Source organism: Tripterygium wilfordii, chromosome 15 (assembly GCF_013401445.1).
Source record: "Tripterygium wilfordii isolate XIE 37 chromosome 15, ASM1340144v1, whole genome shotgun sequence".
NCBI classification, from domain to species: Eukaryota; Viridiplantae; Streptophyta; class Magnoliopsida; order Celastrales; family Celastraceae; genus Tripterygium; species Tripterygium wilfordii.
The window spans coordinates 1348180-1370621 of record NC_052246.1 but is presented as its reverse complement, the minus strand read 5'-3'; the positions used below and the strand labels follow the sequence as shown (position 1 = coordinate 1370621).

The 22442-nt window shown below is 37.5% G+C and overlaps 5 protein-coding genes across 8 annotated transcripts; 3 read left to right on the top strand and 2 right to left on the bottom strand.

Annotated features, from left to right (window-relative positions):
* Positions 1–2729: 2729 nt before the first annotated feature.
* LOC120016960 (RINT1-like protein MAG2) lies at positions 2730–7228 on the top strand. The gene is made up of 4 exons (XM_038869976.1): positions 2730–3163; positions 3302–3403; positions 4813–4916; positions 5006–7228. The coding sequence occupies exons 1-4, from the start codon at positions 2869–2871 to the stop codon at positions 6920–6922; spliced, it is 2418 nt and encodes an 805-aa protein (XP_038725904.1). The 5' UTR covers positions 2730–2868; the 3' UTR covers positions 6923–7228.
* Positions 7229–7737: 509 nt separating this feature from the next.
* Positions 7738–11539, top strand: LOC120015932 (microtubule-associated protein RP/EB family member 1A-like). Of its 3 annotated transcripts, none has more exons than XM_038868439.1 (8): positions 7738–8058; positions 9117–9185; positions 9301–9387; positions 10099–10205; positions 10314–10456; positions 10520–10596; positions 10973–11086; positions 11167–11539. In XM_038868439.1, the coding sequence occupies exons 1-8, from the start codon at positions 7951–7953 to the stop codon at positions 11290–11292; spliced, it is 831 nt and encodes a 276-aa protein (XP_038724367.1). In that variant the 5' UTR covers positions 7738–7950; the 3' UTR covers positions 11293–11539. The 3 variants fall into 3 exon arrangements, with proteins under 3 accessions (XP_038724367.1, XP_038724370.1, XP_038724369.1); XM_038868442.1 differs by having other exon boundaries at positions 8167–9185; XM_038868441.1 differs by having other exon boundaries at positions 7951–8058; positions 10314–10426.
* Positions 11540–12198: 659 nt separating this feature from the next.
* Positions 12199–13173, top strand: LOC120016191 (peroxisome biogenesis factor 10-like). The gene has a single exon (XM_038868846.1). The coding sequence runs from the start codon at positions 12266–12268 to the stop codon at positions 12905–12907; it is 642 nt and encodes a 213-aa protein (XP_038724774.1). The 5' UTR covers positions 12199–12265; the 3' UTR covers positions 12908–13173.
* A 133-nt stretch (positions 13174–13306) lies between these two features.
* On the bottom strand, positions 13307–15523 carry LOC120016190 (HVA22-like protein a). Its single transcript, XM_038868844.1, has 5 exons — positions 15270–15523; positions 14972–14998; positions 14715–14837; positions 13785–14028; positions 13307–13660 (listed from the first exon to the last, which is right to left on the bottom strand). Exons 1-5 carry the CDS (start codon positions 15329–15331, stop codon positions 13601–13603), a joined length of 516 nt encoding a protein of 171 aa, XP_038724772.1. The 5' UTR covers positions 15332–15523; the 3' UTR covers positions 13307–13600.
* Positions 15524–18184: 2661 nt separating this feature from the next.
* LOC120016400 (transcription factor bHLH47) lies at positions 18185–20798 on the bottom strand. Of its 2 annotated transcripts, none has more exons than XM_038869149.1 (5): positions 20634–20798; positions 20419–20534; positions 19124–19239; positions 18892–19019; positions 18185–18672 (listed from the first exon to the last, which is right to left on the bottom strand). In XM_038869149.1, exons 2-5 carry the CDS (start codon positions 20484–20486, stop codon positions 18274–18276), a joined length of 711 nt encoding a protein of 236 aa, XP_038725077.1. In that variant the 5' UTR covers positions 20487–20534; positions 20634–20798; the 3' UTR covers positions 18185–18273. The 2 variants fall into 2 exon arrangements, with proteins under 2 accessions (XP_038725077.1, XP_038725076.1); XM_038869148.1 differs by having other exon boundaries at positions 20419–20519.
* Positions 20799–22442: the final 1644 nt, after the last annotated feature.

Below are 22442 nucleotides of genomic sequence, written 5' to 3'. Positions count from 1 at the left end.
CAGTTGTAAAAAGAATAATTGCTTACCATTATAGCTAAACTAAGGTGGTATTTGTAGATTGAAATCGGTTTGTATTTTCTTCTGTGTATACCCTCTTTTGTAATTGGAAATTAGTGGCATGTCACTGGAGAGGTGTTGAAATTCTGGTTTAAAACAAATTTTCTGCTAAAAGATGCATGCATGACTTATGTGTCACTGACATGACTTTGGAATTAAGATTTGAATTTGCTGTCGTGTTACATGCGCATCATAAATTGTCTTGGCATAATCAGTTAAAGTTCGAAATTTAATGATTAAACGTGCATGATTACAATAGGAGTGGAAAGTGGAAACATGATATGACTGTAGGTTTTTTGGAATTTATAAAAGCTGGAAAATTAATTGTATCACTGTTATTGAGTAAACTTATATGTATAAGTCTACGTGCGTGAAAAACCCAGTGTGGGACCGTAATTGATTAAGGATTCGATCCTATGATTAATGCATGATATGAGATAATTATTGTATGATTCGATGCAGTGGAATATCTGTACAAATGTCGTTTGATTTTGTGATCTGTGACATATAAATAATATTTGTACTTGTGAAATATACTGAGTTGATCCTGTTATGTGTGACATATTGTGATCTGGGAGGTGAAACTACATAAGCAGCAAGCACAAGAGAAGCAGGCAATTAATCGGTTTAAGGTCAGATGATGCAAATTAGAATTGAACTCACAACAATACTAATTCACTCATATTAAAATTGAGAAATAAAGATAATAATATGAGAATCACGTACTCTTAGGAACAAGTACTCACTCCTAAGAATCTCTCATAATACAAAAAACTTTATTTCATCTCAAAACATCTTTTCAAATACAAAGAAAGAAGTAGAATAAATAGTGAAATAATCTTCAGTACGTCGAGACATGTCATTTGCACACGGTTTGCTTCAGTCATGCCCTTCATCTTAGCTTGTTGCCATTTTCACGCCTATAATTATCCTCACCAATCATGTTAATGATTTGCTGGAGATTTTTTTTTTTGAAAGGCCCACAGGCCACACACACGCTAAGCCATGCCCCATGCCCGAGGGGCATGAAGGCCACCACAGCGGATGGAAAACTACCCAAATCCCAAACCCCCTAATGAGAATAGAACCCTGAACCTTAAGGTCCTGGACAGACAACCTGACCAACCAGGCTATCTCCCATTCTTGATTTGCTGGAGATTAATTCAATCCAATATGCTAGCTGTTGGCTTTCCTTTTTTTATGTTGCCATTTTCACAACTTCAATCAGCCTTTCCAGTTATGAAATTGATTTGTTGGAGATTCCATCTAATGTTAATGACTTTGCTGGTCGGTGCCTTGATTTCCTCCTTGATAATGGGCTTCCTCTTTTGGACTAAGAGTCAGCTTGGGTTTGGGCCATTCTATGCATCTCTTGCATTATCATCAGAGGTGAAACCTCGACTTGGTTGAGTTTGTTCTCCTTTCTTAATTATTATACTTGGTTTATATTTATTATTTGTGTGAACGTACTAATTTGAGTATTTTCTTAGTCAGATAAAGTAGATAGGTTGTTAAATTGTTTTTGAACTACCGGAAACTATATATATACATATTCATGTCACGCATTCCTTTAGTCTTTCCACGAGGAGCCGAGGAGGGGTTGGAAATTAATATATGTATCGTAATAAATTAAAGTCGGTGAGGAGGAGCTTAGCTGGTTGCATAGAGACAAAGATGAATTAAACAAGCTTTTAATTTAACCGTCAAAATTAACCATGCACGAACACGTACAGACTGTAGTACTATATGTCTTGGTTCGTGTGTTCTTTAGTATTAAAATAGCCAAATAGGTACGTGTGACATAGTAATTCGTATTAGGATCGATATATTGAATTGACCACCACAACTTCTTCATTCGTGTTGTGCACATCGATTGTACCATTTTGCTCAACCGACCAAATGTATCTTTATGTCGTAACTAGTAGTCAAATTGTCAAGACTCAAGACCACCTTAATTAACAATATATATATATATATGTGTGTGTGTGTGTATGTATGTATATTGCCAGCTTATTTATACAATCAGAGGGAATCTTGTACCTTCACTAATTAAATATTCAAGCACTTCCATTTCTCGTTAATCATCTCAACCATTCAAAACTTTTGTCGATCAAGGGTTCAAATCTAATAAGCCTTTTTTCTACATGGGCAAATTAGGGTACAATAAATAGTTCTATTTGAATTTCTCATTACAATACTTACATAGTTGGAGTTGAGGTCATTGGACATAATGCTCTAAGCTAAAATTTATATTGGGCCTTTAAAATGGGTCTTGCAATCTATTTCATATTTGGTGAGATTTATTTGAACCCCATTATTTTCAAACCATACCTCAGTTTTGGTCAACTTAGCTTTGAATATATTTTTCTAGGTATAGAATTATCACACCTCACCCGAAACCTTTCAACGAGAGACTTGCGAACACGCCCTCCCCAAGCTAATCGTTTTCCACTCAATTGGGCTTGTACCTTGCTTGGCTGTACAGGTACTATGGATATTGATTAGGCTTATTATTGTGTGGAGAAATAAAGCCCAGTAACCATTTTAAATGCTAGTCTAGTCTTAACAGTTCTGGGTCTGGGCCTTGGTTTTTCCAAACAAAAAAGGGGAAAAAAAAGCTCAATCTTGGGTTGACCCGGATAACGACAAATTACACCCGGATTGGCCTGTTCATTTTGCTCCGAGGATCCCAGAGTCTACCGTTGATGGCAGATTGGAAGCAAACAATCTCCATCTCCATCTCCTTCCCGTCTCGTATATTCCAATCAAATCCCTAATATACCCTCAATTGCGACTGGAATTCCTCTGAACATGGACCCGATCCAAACTCTTCCTCCTCTTTCGAGCCTTTCTTCCTCTCTACTATCCTTTCTCAACGAGAAGCTCAACGCCGATGAGGATCTCGCTCAAGCCCCGAACCGTGTCTCTGAGCTGCAGACTCAGTGCCGTGACTTGGAGCAGACCCTAATCAACCTTCGTTCGAGCCTAGAATCACGTCTTCTTTCTTATGCTTCTTTCTCTGATCGCATTGGTGGACTTTTCGGCGATGTTAATGCCAGGTTGATTGATCTCAGTTCGCTAACTCGATCTTGCGGTTCTCTGTCAGGTTGATTAAACTTCAAGTATACATACATATGTGGTGTACTAGTTTTTTCAGTTGCATTGTGTGTTGCATCTCTATTTGTACAGATTCGGGGGCTTAATGAATCACTTTTTAACTTTTTTGCGGACTTTTTGTGTCCAGGTGGAGGCGAAATTAATGGGAGGAAGGAGCAGATATTGGGGCAGGAACTTCCTGCCCTGGCGAAGGAGGTAGCGAGGGTGGAGACAGTGCGAGCCTATGCTGGTGAGTTTTTTGTGGTCCTTGGACGTACGAAAATGGATTGAAAGTAGCCAGACACTAAAATTAATCTTGCAATTGTTTTCTTTTTGTTGAAATGTTTCGAGAATAACTAAAATGAAAATGGTAAGGCAAATTTGTCAATTTTGTGATAGGCTTAGGAGATGGGTACGAGAAATGCCGATGGAAATCTGTCCTTGCTTTTGCTTGTTTTAGCTTATTTCTAACTGTTTTTTGGGGTTAAAAAAAAGGTAAAGTAAGGATTGAGGAATGCCAAGAGAGGTGCAATTTTCATTTCCTTCAGGATGTATGCTTGATAGGTGCAAAGAGAGGACTAGGATCATAATTATCTGAAAAGATGATTTAGTTATAGTTGTTACTTCGTGTAGTTTTGAGATGTGGAAATGAGTAGAGAAAATTTGATTCATTAAACGATGCGGTCAAAAATAGTGCAAGGGAGAATATTGTCCTCCGGAAATGATGTGAACACTTGATCTTGTTGTCTGATGGGTAAAAAAAGGTAAACAACTCCCGTGCACTAGGCTCCCGCAGTGGGCGGGGTCGAGGTTAGGCAAACTGTATGCGGACCTTATCCTCACATAATATGTGGAGAGACTATTTCCAGGAATTGAACTGATTAATCTTGTTGTATGATAGATATGATAAAATTATGTAGGTAATATTTTTCTTTTCATTGAGTTACATATTTTTTTGTTTGGATGTGTCATCTTTTGGAACAGAGATAGAAGGCTGTTCATTTCTTTGAGTGCATGAATGTGGGATCTAAATCTTCTGTGCTCCCTGGAGGATACATAGTATTATCCATTCATGTTGTCATTATTCTTGCCCTCGGCTATTTTGTAACTCTGAGTACTCTACACTCTACAGAGAGCTAGTTTCGACTGTTATCCTATAAAGCAATACGTAATAGAAATATGTTAGAGCTTTCTTTTGTTTTTCCCTGTCTTTCCTTACCACTTCTATAGGAATGGGATGGCAGCATTGCCAACAATTGATCGTAATGAGCTTTCTCAAATCTTTACCTCTTCATGTGCTTATCAACTAAGTTGATCTATTGTTGTATTCCTTGTTGTTGCAGCAGCTGCTGCTGCTGATGTTTTTCTTTCTTTCTTTTTTCTTTTTGGGAAGAGAAGATGATGGATTGATTGGGGATAGTACTCAAATCTGGGTTTATCTCTCTTCGTGCATGATTGTGAATTAAGAAGTTCCTGTTTCCTAGCAAATGTGCATATACATCTGTCTTAATTGCCTTTTCTTTTCTTCTTCTTTTTTTAGTCACAAATCTTGTATCTTTCCTAGCAAATAATATTCATCACAAAGTTTGTGGTTTCCTTTACATTACTATAGTCACATTCTTTACACTCTATTCTCAAGTATCTTTTTATGTTGTTCAGAGACAGCATTGAAGCTTGACGCTTTGGTTGGTGATATTGAAGATGGTGTATCTGCTGCTATCAACAAAAACCGTAAGAAAAATGCTTTCCCACAAAATTCAGATGTAAGTAGTTCATGTTTTTTAAACTGTGCTTATGTAACAAACTTTCTATCATCATTCATACTTCTATTTTGAACACTCAATTACTGTAGGAAATGCGTCTGCTTGTGATAAAAGCACTTAAAAACGCGGAAGACATTTTAACTTCAGTAACAAAAACTCGCCCCCAGTGGTCACATCTTGTGTCAGCAGTTGATGACAGAGTAGATCGAGCTTTGGCCATTTTAAGGCCTCAAGCAATTGCAGATCATCGTGCCCTTCTTGCTTCCCTTGGATGGCCCCCGCCACTATCTGCTTTGACTTCCTTAGATCCAGCAACAAGAAAAACTACAGAACTTCCTAATTGTCTTTTCACAATGCAAGGGGACCGTAAGCATCAATACTGTGAAAACTTCCTTGCCTTGTGTAACCTGCAGGAGTTGCAGAGACAGAGAAAATCTCGGCAGCTTGAGGGCCAAAATAGGGAAGTAGCTTTGCACCAGCCACTTTGGGCAATTGAAGAGCTTGTAAATCCTATATCGGTTGCATCCCAACAACATTTTTCAAAGTGGATTGAGAAGCCCGAATTCATTTTTGCTCTTGTATATAAGATTACCAGGGATTATGTCGACTCTATGGATGAATTACTGCAGCCACTGGTTGATGAAGCAATGCTTACCGGGTACAGTTGCAGAGAAGAATGGATTTCAGCAATGGTAACCTCCTTGTTTACCTACTTGGCAAAAGAGATATTCCCTACTTATGTTGATCAGTTGGGAGAAGAAAGTGACACGGGTGCTCGATTACAGGCTAGAATTTCATGGCTTCATCTTGTTGACTTGATGATTGCTTTTGATAAACGAATTCACTCTCTAGCATCGCAGTCTGGAATCTCGATTTCCATTCAGGAAGATGGGAACTCAAAGAAGATTTCTTCCTTATCAGTCTTTTGTGATCGACCTGACTGGCTTGAATTATGGGCGGAGATAGAGCTTTGCGACACACTTGAGAAGCTCAAGCTGGAGACGGATAATGAAAGAAATTGGACGATGAAAGTTCCCGAGACACTTCTTTTATCTGGCCCTGAAGATTACAAGTCTCCTGCCATTTCTAGTGTCTTTCTTCGGCGTCTATCATTAGTAGTTGAACGCTGTAAAATATTGCCTACCATTTCTTTAAGGTCAAGTTTTATCAAATTAGTTGGAGTGCCTATTGTACACAAATTTTTGGATTGCTCACTTTCAAGATGCCAGGAAGCTGAAGGACTGACTGCCTTAACGGATAATGATGCTTTGATTAAAGTTGCGAACTCCATTAATGCTGCACGTTATTTTGGTTCTGTCTTGAAGGAATGGTCTGAGGACGTGTTCTTCCTTGAGATGGGACTGGATCAGGCGGATCAACTTGGATTGTCTTTTGGTGGTAATGGTGATATTAAGGAGCTAATTGGTGGATCTGATTGTGGTATTTTTGAGGAGGATATCACAAAGTTGGAGAATTTTCGAAAAGAGTGGGTTGAGAAGATATCAATAGTTGTTTTGAGGGGATTTGATGCTCGCTGTCGAGATTATATAAAAAACAAGAGGCAGTGGCAAGAAAAGAGTGAAGATGGTTGGACAGTGTCAAAGTCTCTTGTAGAGGCTCTAGATTATATACAAGGAAAACTATCTATTTTAGAAGAGCAATTGAATGGGATAGACTTTGTTGGGTTATGGAGAAGCTTAGCTGCTAGCATGGATCGGCTGATTTTTAACGGCATTCTCATGAGCAGCGTCAAATTTTGTGATGATGGTGTTGAGAGGTTGGGTAGGGACTTAGAGTTTTTATTTGGTGTATTTGGAGCTTGGTGTCTGAGGCCTGAAGGTTTCTTCCCCAAAGTGAGCGAGGGCCTGAAGTTGTTGAAGATGGGGAAGAAGCAACTTGAAGATCGTTCGGTAGGAGGTGAGAAATGGATGTTGGAGACAGGACTTAGGCATTTGACTGTAACTGAGGCTGAAAAGATAGTGAATAGTAGAGTATTCATGATTTGAAGGCTTCCAAAATAAATTTACTCTTCCTTTCCTTATCATTACGGGCTGAGGTACTGCGGACTTGGACATAAAAGAGAGGTTTTAGGTCAGTAACATCGCTCATGCAATTGCTGGATTTTTTTTCGTTCTCTTCTTGGTTGTATATGATTCTCAACCTATTGAACTGGCCCATAGATCTCTGGAAAACAGACAACAGAAACATGAAATTGTTTTATTTATACTGTGGATATTATATCCTAGCTGCAAAATTAATTTGATTTTAAGGAGATCAGTCTATGAATAAAGAAGGTGACTTGCATTCATTTATTTCGTATCTGAGATCGTAGATACATTGTTGGAGGTGTCTGCATTTCTTTTTCCCTTTGCCTCATTTAAATTGAGTAGTGTGGAGGGATTTACAGAGAAATCGCTTCACCAATTCATCAATACTTTTGACTGTTGATTGTACTGGCCTTCCCGGGAGTAGCTCTACTGAACAAGAAAAGATGCTTCTTGGCATCCAGATTCCAGAGTGTGTTGAACCTGTATGGCTGGCTCTGATGGCAAATATTAGCGATCTGGGTTTCTACTGAATCGACGAATGTGTTGTGTGTCACGGTCGCAAGGGCCTATACAGTTTAAAGAATATACTTACCAACAAATTATTGTTTATGTGTATATGATGTGAGGACTCGAGTTTAAATTTATTTTGGATATTCAAAAAGTAAACTCGTTGTAAAAAAAAAAAAGAAAAAAGTATGCACGGATAATCCATGGTTTTCAAATGAGACCAAGGAGAAGAAGAATAATAAAAAACATCAAGCAGGACAATTTTAAAAACTTAAAAATTCCGTGCAGTGAGGGCCGGCGCACTGCCAGCCACCCGTTCAAGGTGTTTCCGGTCTCGCTATCACCCGTTCGTTTCCTTATTTCCGTTTCTGGTTTAATTTAATTACATTACAAAAAAACTCCCCCCCGCCGCCCCAAATTCATCCCCTTTTCCATTGAGAATCTTCAAGCATTGGTGGTGTTCGATCGAAAAGTGAGAAATGGCGACCAATATAGGAATGATGGATAGTGCCTACTTCGTTGGTAGGAATGAGATTTTGACTTGGATTAATAACAGGCTCCAGCTTAATCTCTCCCGTGTTGAAGAGGTGCTCTTCTTGCTTGATTGGGTTTTTTTTACTCGCTTTAAACTTGTGGGTTTTTATATTCTTCGCTGAATTTTTATGGATATAGATTGCTCTTTTGCTTTTTTGTAGGATCTTGTTACATTAGTCTGGTGATTGGAGCATAAGTGAGGATCCCGAAATTGTTTTGAAATGGGTTGTTTTCCCCTAAAAATCGTTTCTTTCTGGACACTATTTTATTTTCTTGATTTTAATTCCGGCCTAAACTGTGTGTTGAGGGGAATGATTTGCTTCTGCAATTGGGTTTCTCATCTGAAGCGGTTTCACACGTTTTTTCGATTCACCCAATTAGTGTTTCCTCTTGGTCTGTGTTTGTTGATTTTCTCAGTTGCATATTCATGGTTGTAATTAACCACCCTTGTTGGTTGATTGGATTTTTTTGGTTATTTCTATTTGCCTATACTGTTTTCATTCTATTAAAAAAAAGATACAGAGGTATTCTTGAAGTAAAATTGAATTGTATCAGGGTTTCCCTTCTAGCAATAGAAATTCTTGTGGTACTGCGAAGAGGAAATAATATATTGTTGATTGGTCCAAGAATATCATGCTGAAGGTGCAACTCTATTGCAAACTGCATTTCTAATTTATGGACCTGCAAAGAATTTATTCAGCAATAATTTTGGGGTTGGAAAGGAGTTGATTTTAGAATTTTAGGTAAAGTTCTGAAGTTAAAATATTTTTCGACCTTGCTAATGCCTAGCACTATCAAGTGCGTGATGGACATATCCATGACTATGAGAGATGTCAAATTTGCTGATTTTGTTCTAGTTATGTGTTATCATATCCATGGGGTGTAAATTTCAGATAAGCATGTTGAATTTTGGCCACAAAGCTTGAATTTGTCACAATCATTACTTGCTTTCAAAAAAATTATGTTTATTTGTTGTTCCAGCTACAGTAAATTATGCTAGTTTACTAGCTTTGACGGTTTCTGATATGAATGTGATAGAAGTCACTGCATGATTGATTATCCTTTTCTTTTTTGCTGGAAATATTTATGCGTTTCAAGCTACTTGTTCCAGGCGGCCTCTGGTGCTGTGCAATGTCAGATGATGGACATGACTTATCCAGGAGTTGTTCCAATGCAGAAGGTTATGACTGTTCCTGTAAATTTACTATTTATCTTTGCTTTTTTTTTTTTTTTTTTTTGAATTTTGTTGGTCTGCTCGTGGTAAACTTTATGAGCTTTAATTTTCTATATTACAGGTGAATTTTGATGCAAAATCAGAATATGATATGATTCAAAATTACAAGGTTCTGCAGGATGTATTCAACAAATTGAAAATTGAAAAGGTAATTCCATGTTGATCTACACTCAGAAAAGAAGCTTGCATTCTATTTTATCTCTTTTCTTTTCCTTTCTTTTCATTTTTTTTTAAAAGTTGAATGGTAAAACACCCTGTTCTTTTTCTCTCTGAAATGGGACTAGGCCATCCCGTGAAATAGTTCATGTAATCACGTCCATGTAAATGGGACTCCTTTTATCTCTTAAATTGAAGGCAAAGTTTTCATTTGCTGCCAAATAGACAACCATAACTTATGGATGGTAAACATATCTGAAAGAATAGAAAGCTTTACTTGAGGGGGAAATTCATTGTACCGGGATATAAGTGAAATTTTTTTGCTCATATATCTAGCAGGTAAAACTATAGTCATAAAAGCTGATAGAAGCAGTATCTTTTTATAGTTTGAGGCTAATGAATTCAGTATCTATCTGCTTGTTGGCTGAAATTTCATACCGGCTGATACTTAGGAAAGGAAGCTGAATCACCGGGATGGTTTGGCTCAGCAATGCAGCGGTATGTTAATGCCTCCTTGTGTCAGCAGTCTGTTGTAGGATACGATTGAAGGTAGCCTTGAGATGAACTATGGTGTTAAAAATCTATGCCTAAGAAGCTAACTATGAATTTAGACTTAGAAAAGTGATGTGAGCCTACTTTATCACGTGCATAATGGATTTTGTTTGCATAGACTTTGCCCTTAACTTTTTCTGGCTTGTGGCAGCATATTGAAGTCAACAGGCTTGTAAAAGGCCGACCCTTGGACAACTTGGAGTTCTTACAATGGCTGAAACGCTACTGTGATTCTGTAAATGGTGGCATAATGAACGAGTATGGAACTGTCTTTTGAATGATCCGTCTTCTGCTTTTGTAATGTCATTATGATTACAGTAGTATTTCTCAGTTACTGATTGGATGCATGTTTTCTGTTTCTTATAGAAATTACAACCCTGTTGAAAGAAGAAGTAAGGGTGGAAAGGATCGAAGCTCTAAGGGTTCTCAAAAGATCACAAAATCGCTGCAAGCAAACAACATGCATAATTCTGGATCTGGTGAGACAGTTGGTCTTAGTAGACCTTATGGTAAGCTTGCACATGCAGGTTCTTTGTTCTTTTTCTACATATGTTTGATGCTGAGTGTTACAGGGCCCAAACAAGCAAAGACTGGTGCCGGAGGTGATGTGGCTAATTATTCTGGAGAGATTCAGGCTTTGTCCAAGGAGGTATTTGACAGTGGTTCTCCCTTTATGATTGAATTTTAATGCCTGTTGGCTGTTGCTCTTTCAATAGACCTTAGTGTTCATGATCTATAACCTATTTATATATCATGAAATGGTGTATAATGCGGTGTTGGTTGAATTTAGTCATAGGCACATAGTGCTATTGAAGTAATCGAAATGGTGTATACTGTATACTGCATCGCCCATCTACAAAACTGAGGAACAAGAAACAGTTTTCTGCCTAAATTCAGTAAACGAAGTATTTATTACTTCTTGTTCCTGTAATGAGAAAACGTATTGCTTGGTTTGTTGCATCTAGTGTTTTTTGAGTAAATATTTTTGCGCCGTGACAACTTTTTTATGTGCACTGATGGTACAGGTTACAGATCTCAAGCTCTCTGTGGACCTTTTAGAAAAAGAAAGAGATTTCTATTTCGCAAAATTACGGGATATAGAAATACTTTGTCAGACTCCTGAATTGGAGGATCTCCCGGTAAGAGGTTACAGGACTTACATGGATTTTAATTTTTGTGGTCGTATATAGATTTGCATTTTTGTTTATGTTCTACACAGGTGGCTGTGGCAATGAAGAAGATATTATATTCTGCTGATGCAAAGGAATCTGCACTCGTAGAAGCTCAGGAATATCTGTCTCAAAATTTGAATGCCGAGGAGGTTGAAGCAGAAGATGAACACTAACTTGTCATGCATGCCAGAAACCTGCCTACCCAAGGTATTACAGGACATTCAAGAGCGCCTTGATCTCCCTTGAGCATGAGATGCTAGAGAAATTACGTTTATGCTCAAGACACTGAGAATGGCAACTGGGTGGTGTAAAAATTGGCACTTTCTTTTCTTTTCTTTCGTATTACGCAGCGAATAATTTCCTGTGAAACAGAACTACTGAATAGTTCAATAATGATAAAGAATTGTTCCTTCTGGTATATTTGTTGGTTTGTTCTCATGTGGTTGCAGATGAAGTGTTGGCTATTTTTCTACTATATTTAACCACCATTGATTTGTTGTGCTGAAGTGGTTCATGGGATTGCAGGGTCTTTCACGTGGGTGGGTTTACCAGTAAGGTAGCCCAACAGATTTATTCCATTGATTTAATCAATGAATTAATTTTATTTTCACTTTTTTATCCCATAATTCATTATCTAAAATTTATTGTTTTAATATAGATTCTATTGTTTAATTTTTTAAAAAATCTAACATGTATTTTGAAAATTAAAATGTTTTTAAAATTTCATTTAAGAGATTTGGGTTACCACTATATGAACTACCTAACACTATGATAAATTTTACACAAAACGTAAGAAAGGTAAATAAAACAACTCAATCTTAGTTGTGTTGCTCGTTCTTATCAGGAAAGTGAATCTAACCCAAATATCAAAACCAATCTCCTCAAATAATGTAAAATTTTTATTCTGATAATATAAAATCACAAATGAAAAATATCTCTTAAACGAAAAAGATTTTCAAAAAAAAAATATTCCTTTTCCTTATTTTGCAACCGCCAACAATCCTAATAGGAAATAAACTCTAATTAAGTAACCGACTCTACCACATATAAAGACCCACAAAACTAACCTTTTTCTTTTTCATACATTCTTCGTTCTTGTTTGTTTCCTTGTTCTTTTGAATTGTCCATGGTTCTTTGTTCTGTAACATGGATTTGGATTCAAAGTGCGACGCATGGCCACTACCCGGAATTGAGGAAGATGAGTCTTTTACTTTTACATGTGACATGTTCTTCATTCGCATCAATGTCGATTTGATTCAAGTACGGAATGGCTTAGACGACGAGATTGAACCAGATGATCTTGAAACCAGGTTTGTCAACTCCACATGGTATGTGCAACGTGAGCTGTTGATGAACAATGAAACATCGAGGACTATTGTGCGTGAGAAGCTGGTTGAGTTGGGTGTTCCAGTGGAAGGATTCATGGTTGAAAGGATCTTGAACTGTGCGAGTAGCATGGCAGGTGATTGTGTTTATTCGGGTAATAGGGTTATGGGTATGTGCGTTTCTTTATCTGCTTTTGTTGATGAGTCTTCAGAGTTTGATGTCATGGAAGATGATGATGAAGATGGTGAGATGGGTGCTTCTAGGTCTGCTATTGAGAGATTGGAGGTTGTGGAGGTTGAGGAATCTGTGAAGCAATGCGCGATTTGTTTGGAGGATATGGTGGGTGGTTCCAGGGCTACTCGGATGCCTTGCTTGCATCTTTATCATGGAGTTTGCATTGCTAGTTGGTTAGAGAAAAGCAAGCTTTGTCCATTGTGCAGGTCTGAGATTACCCAACTGTGATGGATTTTACGCCATGTTTTTGAGCTTTTGAGTATTTGTACTTCTGAATTTGTGTTCAAGAAGGATTTATGTATGCCAATAATGATTTATGTACATTAGGTCTATTGGGACAAACACTTAGATTCGTAAGACTATTCGGACCAACACTAGGATCCATCAGACAGCTGGGTCTAAGGTGCCTAGTTTATGGGTTATGTATGTTTTGATTTCTGATAATTTGCACTTCTGGTTATATATTTCAATGCTAGTATTTGTTTGGTGGATCATCTCTTTTCTTCCTCATATTTGGCAGCCTTTCTAGTTTTCATATAATTCTCCTAATCCTAATCATGAAAAAAAAAAACCCAGTACACCAGACAAGATTATGACATGACTCGTTTACACAAGACTTGCTAAATATAAAAGCAAAATGCAATGTGTTACTGTGTAACAAACTGCACATCCTATGTCCTTGGACAAAAAGGTGCAGGGCCACATTCAGGGTGCACATAGTAGAAAATTGAGCAACCAACGATAATTAGAGACTATAGTGTGTAGACAGTTTTGTATTCCTTCATCTTTGCAACAAAGACAAAAGCTTCCACATCCAGCATCCAGGAAAACCACATCACTACTAATTAACTCTACCAACAACAAACTATTTTCTTATCCACAGCATCATGCTGGGCGTACACAGACATCGCTTACATTAGTTCAGTATCTGGGGTCTTCGTCATACACTGTATAACCGCTGCTCCTTCTCGACTTATCAGCCTGCAGAACGATAAACAAGTGTCAATCCTGTCTTAAAAGCACAAGTCACAACCTGGGGCAGCACACTATCAGATAAATGCATCGGCAATTTTGCCCATAAATTATACCCAAGTTGGTGACTCACCCTGTTAATGAGTTTTTCAAAAGCTTCTGGGCCTTTCTCTTCAATGTATTTTTCAGCAGCAGTTAGGATGTCATCTTGTTTGTCCAATACGTCCTTCTTCCTCGGAACATACCATATGTTAATACTCTGGCGGTTGACAAAAAAGGGTCTCACATAATGCTCATAAACATATGCAGCGCCACTGAAGTACGGGATCACCAACCAGCAGGTCCATATCAGTTTTGCATATGGCCAAATTGGGATCCTGCCAAGAAGGTTTGAAAATTTCAGGAAAGCTTAGCAATTATTGGACCTACCATAAGCAAAGCAAAAGCAAAATAGAATAATAAGACATTTGTTTTAATCAGAGCGGCAGTGCAGAGCAAAACCAAACATTTTTTATGAAGCAATCACATTAGCAGTAACTCACCAACTCCTGATCGAATTATTGAAATACCAAGTTAAAGAGCAAATTAGAGTTAGGCGTATATTATCCTTCTCACATCATAGAAAATTCTAATCTGAGAAAAGTGGAGTAAAAAGGCATCCATGTAGTGGTGAAATCAGAGACGATCATAAGCAATTGATATTTGTAGAAATTCATCTGTTCACTTCACATTTGCGCAGATGGCCAATTATATAATCCAGAACACTAAAAGCTGAATTGAGAAAGCACCTAATATAAGAATGATGACTCTCCAATTCACCAAAACCATGAAATTAGGACTCATTCTTTAAGAAAAATTGCACTTAGAGAGTACCAAAAATTAGAGTAATGAAAAGCTAGACAACAAAAAATCAAGAACGTGAATATTGCTAATGTTTCTAACAGCACTTCAAGCACGCCACAAATTTGTTTTTCAAAAGAGAAAATATTAAAGCAAGTGCAAAAGAAGATAAAAGTAAATGGCAAGAAAAGGAGGAAGTGATATCAATGAACAACAATCTTACCATTCAATAAGTTTAGCAAAGGTGAGTTCAAAGAGAGTGATCATTGAATAGAGAACCCAATAAGTAAGCCACTGCTGATCATCCACAGGAGATTTGGACTCAATTGCCCTGATTGATGCATACCTGTTACAAGATCAGAACCACAAAAACCAACCATTAAATAAAAATAATTTACACACATCGATCAATAAAATGCCCAAAAGAGAATCCAAACAACTAAACAAAGGAAAGAAATCAAATCTTCAAAACCCACTTACAGAGGATAAAGAAGACTGACCACAGGCCTGCAAGTTACACAAAGACCAATATTAATTTCTTTCTATGATTGCTCAAACTAAACCAAGTTATCTTAATAAGGGATATAATTACTTTCAACTTTGAGTTCCACCAATCTCTATGATGACTTGTTTAAGAAAGCACAAAAGTTAGATTCCACTTTGGTACTTCTACACAAAATTAGTGAAATTTGACCTAATCGAAGCAGAGCAGAACTCCATTTTGAGTAAAAATCTAATCTTTCACCGATTGATTCCACTAGTTTTACAAGAAACTTACATGGCAAGAACATCGAAGTTTTTCAAGAGAACTTTGAGGAAGCTTCCACTACCAGATCCCATCGCTGATCCGAATCGCTCTCAACACAATGTGCTTTCTTTGTCTCCTTCTACTTCCAGTTCCCAAACTGGGTCAATCTTAAACACAAACTAGGGTTTCGATTTCGTCTTGTTTTGCTGCGTAATCTTGATTTCGTGTTGCACAGCAGAGCAGACAAGTGTTTCCTGAAGCAGACTAGGATCCATTAAAAACAAAAGCCAAGGAAACAAAAGTTGGAAGGGAAGTTCTTATTCAGTGCTCCGCGGACCTACGTGGTCCCTAACCATGATCGACATCGCTCTAATTTCAGAGCAAGAGGGCCCACCACCAGTCCAAAAGCAGGTGGGGTTGGTCACTTGGTTGCAACAGCTCATGAACCCTTTTTGTCGAAATCACGAAATTGCCCTTACTGGTAGGTTACTAGTTATGTGGAGGGAACTTTCCAGCAAAACTTGGACCAAAATATCAAAAAAAAATTGGAAAATGACATATTAATACCACTTTCAAAACTGTTGGACATCTAGATCCACTCCAAAAAACATTATCTCTCATAAGTCCATTTTTATTTTTTATAATATTTAAATTATTTAAATTTTATCTTATTCCTTTTTTACCCTTTTTCAAAGAGGATTAGATCTAATATGGTTCTCTCTTGTTATATGCTTCATCCCTCTTATCTCACTACATCTTCTCTCTCTACTGCATCTCTCTCTTATCACAATAAGATTCTCTCTCCTGTTGAATCTCTCTCTCTCTCTACTACTCCCTCCCAATGATGCATTCTTTAGCTTGTACCCATTTTCGGCCTGTGTTAAACCATATCAACTTGAGAGGTAACAATAACATACCCTATCAACCTTTTAACTTTAAATTTTATCTTAATGGCATTCTAGACTTGCTGGAATAGCCAGTCCATGAATCTTATTTATCTTACATTTGTTTAGTCAAACGAACAGTTCAAGTAGTTTACAATTAGAAGTCAAAGTACCAATAAAGTAAGGAACTAAGGATCACAAAAAAATCTTTACATATAGATCTTAAGCTTCAAATACGGATCATTACAATCTCTTCTATATCAAGACTGAAATTGAGATTCAGTAGTATGTGTTAGTCTCAACCTCTTCACCAAAAAAAACTTGAACATCTCTCTTTACTAAGTCTTCCTCTCTCTCTCATCTCTTTTTATGACTGTCGTTTTGATCCAAATATGACTGGGCATTATGCGTCTCTATGAAGGGAGTCTAATGGTGGTGGTGGTGGTATTGCAAATTGTCGTCGAAATCGGTCGGATCTGAAATTTTTTCCAAATTATAACATTGGCCGACCAATGTTACTGTTTTGAAATAGTAACATTGGTAACACTGGGCGACCAATGTTACTGTTTTGGAATAGTAACATTGACCGACCAATGTTACTATTTTAAAACGACCATATCCGGTGGTCGTTTTGGGTCGTACCTGACTGGGCTTTGTGCGTCTCAATGAGGGGATTCTAATGGTAGTGAGAGTATGGCGAACCGCCGCTAAAATCAATAAGATCTGAAGTTTTTTCCAAATAGTAGCACTGGCCGACCAATGTTACTGTTTTGAAATAGTAACATTGGTAACACTGACCGACCAATGTTAGTTTTTTGAAATAGTAACATTGACCAATGTTACTGTTTTAAAACGGTCGTATCTGATGGCCGTTTTGGGTCATACTTGGCTGGGCATTGTGTGCTTCAATGAGGGGAGTCCAACTATAATGGTGGTTTGACGAATCGCCACCGAAATCGATCGAATCTGAAGTTTTTTCCAAATAATAACACTGGCCGACCAATGTTACTGTTTTGAAACAGTAACATTGTCCAAATCCTACTTGATTTGATTATCAAGTTCTAAGTCCAGTGAGACACTTAGCTGTTGAAAAGCAACAACTTCGATACATTAAATGGATGAATTAAAGATTTGAATATATTCTAACAGTTGACATATAACTTCATGTGTTGACGTATTGTCGGACTCTATATGCTTGAAGTGATGTGATTTAGTTCTTTCTCTTGTTAGTGCCATTTCCGACTTCTTCCCAAAACTTCAAGAGAGAGAGCGAATTGCAGTCACTCATATAGAAAGAGAGAAAGCCATTGAAGACCAGAAAAAAAAAAAAAAAAAAAAGCCGGAGCAATGAAAGTTCTCACAAGAATTTGTCCGGGACAAGAAGCCCTATAACTTCAAAAAGTTAGTCCCTCCTTCCTTCCCTTTTGTTCTGTATTGTTTATCGTAAGGCTCTGTTTATCTGAACATAGAACAATAGAATAATTGGAGTGATGGGTTTTTGAAGATGCTTTGTTTCTTCCTACATATCTTGTTTTCCTTTCATTTAATTTTCTCAGCAATCAAACAAGGAATTAGATCTAGTTTTGAAATTCCTCATTTAATCTTTCAGCTTTACCACTCACAAGAATTTAATATTTATAAGTGTTGTGGGAGAAGGAAGATAAGGGTAATAAAGTAATTAGCATATTAGTGGTACCTTGGAGGGATAAAGTTTTTTGGATTGGACTTAAGTGTCCAAAAGTTTCACAAGTGGTACCGGCCTGGAATTTTCCCAAAAAAAATTCCATAATTTATATGTTCTTTTTGAAACAACCCATTTAGGGGTCAGCCCAATCTGGGGATCCACTCCACTATATAGTAAAAAAACCCCCAAGCCCAAAACCCAATTTTATTGCACTGCTGAAATGCATATTTACCATACTACCCTGCAACGAATCCGTTTGGTAATGTACCCTATTTTGACATCATGTAGTGAGTTTTAAAACTGTGGTAAGACGATGTGAATTACAGTGGCAATTGGGGCGTTACTAAAAAAACTATGATAAGGTAAGGGATGTGCACTTTAGCCAATAGTGGTGTAACCAATAAATCATGAACAAAGAAGAGGAAGTGCAGTTACAAATTATTGAACAGAAGACATTTTTTTGAAATTACAAGTTATTGGTGACTTGGTATCCAGAACTAGGAACACAGCCGTTACTATGTTGATCCCCGAGAAATCGGAGAGGCCATGAATCTGTTGAGTCTGGGTACCTCGCATGTGGTTTGCTCACATGTGAGACGGGCATAGAGGCGGTGAACGATGGGAGTTCAGGACAAAGGGGAACAACAAAGACGGCAGGAGGTTGTGGTAACCCAGGTTTCATAGTTGGTAAACTGAGACAGTCTCCTGGGAATTGTGGTCTCAGTTCTGGTTGTTGATATTCAAGAGGTATATTCAAGTTGGAATTAGATTGCACCACTCTTGCTTCTACCTCTGTCTGCAGTTTCTCAATCTGACTTTCGAGGGCCGAGTTCTCCTCCATCAGCTCCTCCTTCTCAGTAGTCACCTGTTCCAATATTCCAAGTAGTCTATATCACAAAAAAGGTGATGTAAAGGTAAAAAGACATGAATTGCTCATGGTTCTCATATGTCAAGAAAAACGTGAACTCAAAGAAACCAACAAAAGTAAATTGCTCTCTTTGACCTCATGATATAATGCTCCCATAAACTACAGGATGATGCTATTTGCATAGGTTTATGTAAATGTACACATTAAGGGCCTTACATAGTGAGATTCGGACATAAGTGATGCATTCTCCTTTCTCAGGCACTCGACCTGACCATCCAAGTCCTTTAGAAGTCGACTGGCTTCACATAATATAGATGCCTTCCCATTGTTTGGCTGAGTCAGTTCTGCGCACGCGAATACCTAAAGTGAGATTCTGAAAATAGCTTGCCTAGCAAACTTCAAGATCATGGCAAGACCATTCATGGTCCCAATGAAAGACAAGAATTACCAAGAGCACTAGCCAGGTCAAGAAAGAGATCATTCAAATGCTCCCTTTTCAATTTCTCCCTCTCAGCTTTATGAATTCTTTTCGGCACTTTCCCTTTATTCTTGCTAAGACAAGACCTACAAGACAAAACCTATCAGAAATGAAATCCAGAGCATATCATGAATCCAGTTTACAGATATTCACTTAAACCTTCCATCAATTGATAAAGATGCACTCCATTATTTGTGCAACTTGGCAACAGAATCTAAATTTATTGAATCCAATGGTACAAACATATGATGAATGTAATAATGTAAAGATAAAAGGTAAACAACTCTCGTGCACAAGGTGAAAATAATGGGTCGGGGACATGAAGAATGTACAAAGTAATCTGAATTGAGGTTCTTTACAGAAAAGTAGAGAAATCAATCAACATAATACACTAGGAAACGAAATATCAGCAGAAGGTAGCCAACCGGTAAGCAAAAGGTCTAATTGATGCACACACACACACACACATAAAAAAGAAAAGGCTTTAACTGAAAAGGGTAAAGAAAAAACAGCTTTAAATTGTTAACCTAGAGGCTGACATGGCCCCTCATGAGCAGGTTAATTGAAAAATGATAAAAATACCTTTTGCAAGATTTAGCCCTCATTCTGGCTAATAAATATGGAATAGTTTTAGAAAGTGTATTAGTAACCCCAAAGGAAGGTGAAAATATAAACTTAAAAACTTATTGGCCAACACAATAACCTTAGCCAGTCTAACATCCTCCAAAGCATCATCAACCTCTGAAAAATCCAACTGAGAATATAGCTATTTGAAAATTAAGACACTTGAATTGAACATCTGAATAGACAAGACGAATAGCCAAACTAGAATTCAGCGCGCAAAGTTGAGGCACCAAACTGTTATTCAGAAGCTTTTTTCGCAAAAACGCAGAATGGACTCCTACCATCTACTTCGAACAAGTGAAGATTTATGGTCGATCCAACATTAAGAATTTCCAAAGCCACCCTTACCAGTTACTAACTAAGACCAGATAGATAAAGATAGTTATACGATCGTATAGTTGAGCAGAAACGTATCAACTATGTGTTCTTAGGATATTAAGTTGGATAGAGAGCCAAATTGCTAATAGAAAAGATAGATAAACTTCAGAATAAGCAAACCACAATGTAGAACTTCACATAGTGATAGTATCCCGAATCCATCCATTTTTCAAGTGTTAAAAAGAAGTTCAGAAACAGCAATAGTGAAGGAATCTAATGGTGGTAACGGACATAAATCCAACAAAAGAGATTCAAACACTAACCTGGCTTCAGATGCATCCTCTGAAACATTGGCCTCGTCGATTAGACTTGGAGGATCCTCCGAACCCATCCTAGAATCTATATATAGATGGATTGAATTTCCCTAAAAAGCAGAATTCTTTATTCAATGAAACAATAAATGCTGTCGATTACAAATCAATCCACAAAGACTAAAATTAACATTAAATCCCTGAATAAATAAGAATCAAATGCTAACCTCCGAAGGATTTGAAGAACAAAATTCGATTCCAAACGATCCGATTTTGAGAGAAATTAGAGGGTTTGAAACTTTGAAGAGATTTTAGGGTTTCTGACTACCGGAGAAAACCTGTCAAGTTTGTAAGGGGAGAGTGTGTGTGGCGGGAGACTCGAGTACACACGAAGGCGCGTGGCGGCCACCTACATGTCGACTTAATGATAAGGACACGTGAGCGTGTCACGTGCTATGTTTTGTCATGATTGACACGTCAGCTTTCTTGAAGTTTCACCGCCAAACATATGTTTTGTGGGGAGCGTGTGGAATACACGCGTAGGCATACGTAGGCGATGGACATGTATATAACATCCCTCAATAGGCTTAAAACCAAATGGGAAGGACTGAAGTAGCGGGCCCGGCCCAATAAATCGAGCTCAAGTTTTGAGCCCGATATTTAATGACCTCCAATGGAGAGGCAAGGTTTTGGGTGATTAACTCTCGTACCCTAATTTGATTTGATTAATTGCATGCGAACCACCAACCTGCAGGTTGAAGGGCAGTAGGCATGCACATCATAGTTCCAAAAATAACCATAAACAATCGTCAATTAAAGGACTTTAATGGGCCCAAAATTTAAAATGGGAAAGTGGCCACACCAAGGAGAGATTGTTGGCCAATTCTAATGTGTCATTTCTTAGCATGTAATGACACTTTATTTTCCAAATTTGATTACAAAGATCTGGCCAAGCCACCTCCATGACAATCAAGATGGGTTGGAGGGTCCTAATCATGCTATTTTTGGGATACAAAATGTAGTTGGAAGGAGGGCCCATTCGTTTTGTATCATATTCATACATATATATATATATATATATATATATTATATCTTGAATATTGTGGGAAGGGACTCCTATTGTTAGCTACAATTTTAACTTCAATTCTCCCTCAAAATTATATTAGATCATGTTTTCAAATGTGTTATTGAGTATTTTTTATGTTTATAATGTTATAATACAATAGATTTTGAAAAAAAAAATCATAACTTTATACCTAAATAAAAAAAATTTTAGTAACTGAAAACGACATCTTACAAGCTTGTCATTTGGACATTTGATATGAGTTTAAATTCGAGTCGTTAGGCATACGCACACAAATGTTTCCCACCTAATGACATGATAAGTTGAGTTAAAACATAGCGCGTGACCATAAGAATATTGGTCCCATAGATAATCAAACTTAGGATTTATCGAGCTCATATGATTTGACCCCTAAGAGATTTATAAACTATACTATCACCCAAATAATTCCCTAGACCCTAATTCATAAATCATAAACGATAAATATTAATTCCGAACTCTTGTACTCTAATATGTCATTTTTTTTAAAAAAAAATCATGCACGATTAACATGGTTTTAGGGGAACTGTAATAAAGAATGTGTTGAATATTATACCCACCAAGACAGTATGGCCCACATAATAAACGGCTCTGATTAATGAATAGAGTGGGGCCACCAGCAATCTCTCTCTATAGCGCCAGCAAAGCTTACTAAACTGTTCACTCTGGAACGATCCACCTATTGTACATTGGTTAAGGCAATGACCCGCAGCTGGACCCCACCCTCCTGACCCCAACACCTGGAACTGATAAGGTGTATGGACCCCATTCTTTTGTATCTCTATTACCCGCTCATCTCTCTGAAGGAAAAAAATCTTTCATGATTGTAGTAGTAAAACTAAAACCATCCACTACCCACCCTTACAACTTTCAAGAGATTCATACCGGAGATTTTGAATCACAATGACAATATATATATATATATATTAGAGTC